General features: G+C 40.1%; 1 protein-coding gene across 1 annotated transcript; it reads left to right on the forward strand.

Annotated features, from left to right (window-relative positions):
* On the forward strand, positions 894 to 5846 carry LOC107631825 (endoglucanase 8). The gene is made up of 7 exons (XM_016335387.2): positions 894 to 1159; positions 1264 to 1677; positions 2069 to 2161; positions 2249 to 2410; positions 4234 to 4345; positions 4794 to 4957; positions 5230 to 5846. The coding sequence occupies exons 1-7, from the start codon at positions 1031 to 1033 to the stop codon at positions 5554 to 5556; spliced, it is 1401 nt and encodes a 466-aa protein (XP_016190873.2). The 5' UTR covers positions 894 to 1030; the 3' UTR covers positions 5557 to 5846.

Genomic DNA, 6572 nt, shown 5'->3' on the forward strand with positions numbered 1-6572 from the left:
GAAACTAATTGACTGGAGGTTTATCAGCTGCTTCAATCTTGCAAGGTGATTAATGTCATGACTCATGATTATGTGATGTGGAGTGCCAATATTTGTGGCATATCAAATGGCGGAAATTGGGGCTTCATCCCCTGCTTCCTTAGCATATAGACCTTTGCCTAGATTGACATCATTGTTATTTTTATGAAAACCCACCCAATAATTTTGAATTTTGATGCGTTATATTCCATAAAGGAATCCCTCTATTGCAATTCCAAGAGCTAAACTCTAATTTTATACCTAATTTTCACAACTTGTGTGTATTAGCCACTATATGGCAACTTACACTGTTACAGTTACATATATAGGATATATTACAAGATGATATTTCGTTTTCTTCCTCAATTGGCAAGAAAATATTTCAATCTTTTTGAGAAAACCAACCTGTGAAAGCACCAATATATCCAAATGAGTGAGCATGAATTTAACAACCCAGCATAAGCTCACATGCTTCCCTCTTCCCCATACAGATAGGCATAGGATTATACTCCATACAGTCACAGTTCATACAAATCAGACGCATCATAGCCATTCCTCCATTTTCCATCAAAAAGCTGCGGCTACACCACATGCTCCCTACCCCCGGTCCCACAACTCTCCTTTCCTCCTATTCCACGTGTTCCCCACCAATTGGCGGTGCCAGTCACATGCTCCCATCATACTAACTTTGACCCGGTCATAACACCACACCCGAACAAATACCCGTTTCCCATTTCATTTCAGTCTTCGTTCCAATTTCCATGTCTGCATCGGGCTCCGAAAACCCAACCATTAATGTTTATCCACGTGCCAACAATGCATTGGAGAACTCCCTGGAATCCAAAGATGCTTTCTCGTTCTCGTTTATATAACTAACCACCTTGACGGTTTCACCTTCATCACTTCACTCACACACTCCCTCACTTGGCAGTTGGCATTCCTCACAAACTAACACCACCGCACAGGGGCAGAGTGGGCAAAACACCAAAAAGAAAAGAAAAAATGGCGCCAAATGCCCTCTCCTATGCTCCCGCCTTTCGGCATCCTCTTCTTCGAAGGCCAGCGCTCCGGCAGACTCCCACCCGACCAGCGCCTCCGATGGCGCCACGACTCCGCATTACACGACGGCGCCACCGCCGGAGTAATCACGCTACTCTGTCATAATCTACCATTATTTTTCACAATGTAGCACTTTAATGACCTGCATTATGTTGTTTTCTGTGTTTTGGTGTTGCTCACTGGCAGTTGGACTTGACTGGAGGGTACTACGACGCCGGGGACAACATCAAGTTCGGGTTTCCGATGGCGTTCACTACAACAATGCTGGCGTGGAGCGTGATAGACTTCGGGAGGAGCATGGGGCCTGAGCTCGGGAACGCATTGAAGGCGGTGAGGTGGGGAACGGACTACCTGCTGAAGGCAACGTCGAAGGTAGGGACCGGTGTGGTGTTCGTGCAGGTGGGAGACCCTCTCTCGGACCATAACTGTTGGGAGAGGCCAGAGGACATGGACACTCTCCGTACCGTTTACAAGGTGGATGGGTCCCACCCTGGCTCTGACGTGGCAGGAGAAACGGCCGCTGCACTTGCCGCTGCCTCCATCGTCTTTAGATCACGTGATCCCGCTTACTCTAGACTTCTCCTCAATCGAGCCGTTACGGTACAGTCGCTTTCATCCCTCACTCTCATTCTACTCTTTCTTCCCTATTCCATTTTTCTTAACTTTTCTTCCTTCCTTCCTTTTACCCTCGCCTTTAACTTGTTCGCAACTGTGGTAAGTTTGAAAAGTGATTCGTAAAAGAACAGACAACCACCCTATACTTTACTGGGAATTGTGTTTTTTGACTTTTTCCTTTTCTCCTGTATTTGTATTTTCTTAAAATAAATATATATGCATAGCAGAGACTAGAGAGTAGAGTAGTGTAGGACTGTAGGTAGTACGTGAGATTAAAAAAAAAAAAGTGAAAAATGACATTTAATGGTAATTTGACTAATTTCCGTTAAAATATCGCGAGAAAATAACGGTTGGTTTGGTTGGGGTGAGGATGCAGGTGTTCGGGTTCGCTGACAGGCATCGTGGTGCATACAGTAACAGCCTAAAGAAAGCAGTCTGCCCATTTTACTGTGACGTCAATGGGTACCAGGTGCGTGTGTGAGAGAGTTGAGTGATAATCATGGATGTATCTAATACTAGCCGTCCGATTGGATGAATCTGATTGTTAATTTATCAGGACGAGCTGTTGTGGGCAGCAGCGTGGTTGCACAAGGCGTCGCGTAGGCGTCAGTACAGGGAATACATTGTAAGGAACGAGGTGGTATTGAGAGCTGGGGACACCATTAATGAGTTTGGTTGGGATAACAAGCATGCCGGGATTAATGTTCTCATTTCCAAGGTAGCATCCTCATCCTCCATATTTACTATTAGTATTTAGTACTACTACACTGCCCTGTATCTGATTTGCAACTTACAACTACATTTCGATTCCATTCTACTGCTAAGTGCCAACTTACTTTAATTACAGTAATTAATTAATAATTAATTGTTAGTATTCCTTATATAATTGAGCTGCTCCATTTTCGTTACATATTATATACTATTGTTTGTGGTAATCAAAATTGCTTTTGTCATTTTATGGTTGTATTTGGTTCTTCTTGTCTTGTGCACCCCGTTGGGCATGTGGGGGTACTCTGCCACTACTCATTCATTCAATCTAGCTGCACAATATAGGATAAAGTTCTACTCATCACGTGCTACGTCCAAATTGATTTACTTTTTTTCCCCTTTGTATGGGACTCCCATTCTTGCTGCTTCCTTCTCAATCTGTACACTTATCATATTATTAATCATTGATCATCACAAGCACAATAGGGAATTTAACACCTATAATATTCTTTCTTTACACCACACTAGCTTTTCTGTTTGTATGTTAAATTTTTATATCTATGATAGATTTAGATCATCTACTTTATTTTATTTTACTTTAAATAAGTTTTTTGAGTTTTATAACATACATGAACTATTACAACGGGCGTTTATTTTAAAACATACAAATAAACAACTTTAATATATAAACGGGCATAATGCTATATATTTAGGGAGTTGTTCATTTCTTGTACAGATCCCATGTTTTTCTACGAGACTTAACTGTATTTGTCTCTTTCATTCAATGCCAAACTCATGCCACAAAAATGGTTCATCTCAAAACAGTTGATATAATAAATAAAATAGGTTTTGCCAAATTAAATAAGCAAAATACAATGCACCAGTAGGGTTATCTCTTTTGCAAGCTCCATTGGTTGTTTTAAATAATGTGGAAAAAATGTAACAAAGAGAAAGGAATCTTAAATTTGACTTCATCTTATTGGTGGGTCATAAAAGGAATGTAGGTGATAGTAATAAGCTTGTTTGCATATGTATGGTACAACTTTAGATCACAGATAAGGAATGGGAATAATACAGACTGGATTTAAGAAAAGTTTTATCCTTTTATTCATGATTCATGAGTATAATGGAAGGAAAGTCAAGATGGCATTGAGAAAAGGGGGTGTGAAACGCTGATGATTGCACATGATATGGTGATTGTATGTGAGTTTAATGTGAGCACTAGCTTTTGTTATTATACAGGCGGGGACATTCCCTAATAATTGGTACTTGAAAGTAAATTATAGTATTGGAAATACCACTAGAATAGATTTGTTTATGGCATTAAAATATCAAGGGGGCAAATTTGTCTTTAAAATGGGTAAAGATTAGACTTGAAGGATATGTAGAGTGTCCTGTCTCTTCATTCAGAACCAAAATTAAGTGGCCAAAATGTAAGCACTCCGTATCGTCAGCATTTGGAACATAAAGTCTTGTCCTTAATTATTTTCATCCTATCAGATCTGGCAAATGGATGGGTCCCGGTACTGCATCATGCATGTGCACCATACTCTCAGCCATATTTTCTGCACAATCACTTTTCTTTCACTTGAATTGATTTTGATCCTGTGACTTTTTGTTTAAGCTCTCATCGCTATCACTTTTCTCCCTGTTCTGCACATTATGCGTTTTATGTTCAGATAAAAAAAAATTTAAAACGTTATCAATGGTTTTTGTTCTTGATGCTGTTGAAGTAGTTATCGGAGTCATGTTCATATACTACCAGTAACTTGCACCTTCAGCGCCACATAACACCATGGAATAATGCATAAATGAATACATATTTTTCCGTAGGAGGTGTTGATGGGAAGAGCAAACTATTTTGCGTCGTTCAAGCAAAATGCAGATGGATTTATTTGTTCGATATTGCCCGGAATTTCCCACCCTCAAGTTCAGTATTCCCCAGGTATTTCCTCATTTCTTTATTGTCTTTTCTAGAGAAAAGCGATTGCTCGCGTGTTTATTGCATGTAGTAATGTAAACAATGATTACCAGGCATCCAAAGCCATTAATTATCCCTTGCTTTTGTAAGGGCAAACAACAGAAAAGAAAAAGGCTTTGATTGAGCTTCGTATGCAAATCCGTGCATTGGTAATTCTGCACAATTATTTTAGTAACAAGGGCAGTTGGCCTTTGTTTTTTATTTTTAGGTGATTACTACAGTACTTGTATATAATTATTTAATTTAAAAATATAAAAATAAATAATTTGTAAATATTTAATACTTACTTTTAAAAGACAAGTTAGCAAATTCAATATCCAATTCAAAGAGAAAAAAAAAAATGTCGTATTTTTATTTTACTTTTTCCCCAAAAGCTAACTTATCCTCTCTTTTGATGGTATAATTGAAAAAGGTGGTCTTATTTTCAAGGCTGGAGGAAGCAACATGCAGCATGTAACGTCCCTCTCTTTTCTGCTCCTAGCCTATTCTAACTACCTAAGCCACGCCAATAAGGTTGTGCCATGTGGCGAGACCACTGCCACGCCAGCTTTGCTCAAACACCTTGCTAAACGCCAGGTCAGTGGTAACTTCATTCATTTATTCATTCATTTCTGCTACTGTTAATTGGGACCGAGCATCAGCTTCATACAACCGTTGATTGATTAGGGTCCAGTCAGTTCACACCGGGACCAGTTTCTAGTTTCCAACATCAGACAAAATTAACGGCTACAATTTGTCCTTTCTTTAAATTAAGTAAAATAACATCATCACGTGACATGCGTACAGTATAGTAATAAAATTATTATGTGGTTCTGATGGTGACGTACTAATAATGTGATGGTTACTAGGTGGACTACATTCTTGGGGATAACCCAATGGGAATGTCGTACATGGTTGGATACGGTGCTCGCTACCCACAGAGGATACATCACCGGGCCAGCTCGCTCCCATCGGTGGCGGTCCACCCAGCCCACATTGGATGCAAAGCTGGATCTCGATATTTCCTTAGCCCAAATCCCAACCCGAATGTATTGGTCGGAGCCGTGGTTGGTGGGCCTAACAACAACACAGATGCTTTCCCGGATTCCAGGCCTTTCTATCAGGAGACTGAGCCCACTACATATATCAATGCCCCTCTAGTGGGCCTGCTCGCTTTCTTTTCAGCCCACTCTTGAATCTGTAAAATGTATTATATTTTAGTTTATTGTTGCTAGGTGGTGCGCATATGGTCACCCTGCTTTGCTTCCTAAGGGTAAAAAAAGAAAAGAAAAATCAAAATGAAATGAAATGGAGAAGAATGCTTGTGTTAGTAATAGTATATCCTGATTGTGGTTGTTTCCTATCCATTAAGTGAAGTGATAGTGCAATCCGTAACTAGTCTAGAAGTTTTTATGTAACCGGGACAAAGTCTAGAAATTGGAAACTCTGCTCTTTTAAGGTTAAATGTTTTCAGTTTTATTTTTCACTATCAAATGCACACTGAAGTTCATCAATGTTAAGTGGAAGCTATTAAATCCTCAACAATTTGAGAGTTTGATAAAATTCGTAGAGTCCCACGAACAAAAAGCATGGTGTGACTTCAGAAGATAATCCCAAAAAGACACATTTTTTGTACGGTGATACCATAAAACACCATTTATCTAAAATCGAAATGCCCCAGTATACAACAAAAAGAATGAGGCATTGTTTTGGGACCTACTACTTGTGTGCTAACTGCTAAGTGGTAAGTGCTGACCAGAAAAGAGGAATACATTCATTGGGCATTTTGTTTTTACTGAGCACACATTTCACGTAAAGGTGAAACAGATAGTAGGCTTAGATTCAACGCCCACATAAGTTGGGCTCAAAATTGACGCTAATAGTAGTGTATGTAAAGGACTTGGGCTTTATAAGTTAGAGGGAAAAGAAAACTAGTTTTTGTCCCGCGAATGAACCTGCCGGAAACCTCCATGTAGGGATGGCAAAATTTCTCGAGATGCGGGGATCCCTGCGGGGACTGCCCCGAATGAGGATCCGATTGTGGGGAATTTTCCCCGCGGGGATGGGGATGGGGGACAAAATTTCCCCGAAGCAGGCGCGGGGACCCGAGCGGGGATCCCCGCCCCATCCCCGCTATTCTCCGAAATTTATGAATTCCTTGAATTATTCTTAATAGTTTATTTCTCAAATATGTTTTTTAGACATTTCTCAC

This window comes from Arachis ipaensis, chromosome B03 (assembly GCF_000816755.2).
Source record: "Arachis ipaensis cultivar K30076 chromosome B03, Araip1.1, whole genome shotgun sequence".
In the NCBI taxonomy this organism is placed as follows: Eukaryota; Viridiplantae; Streptophyta; class Magnoliopsida; order Fabales; family Fabaceae; genus Arachis; species Arachis ipaensis.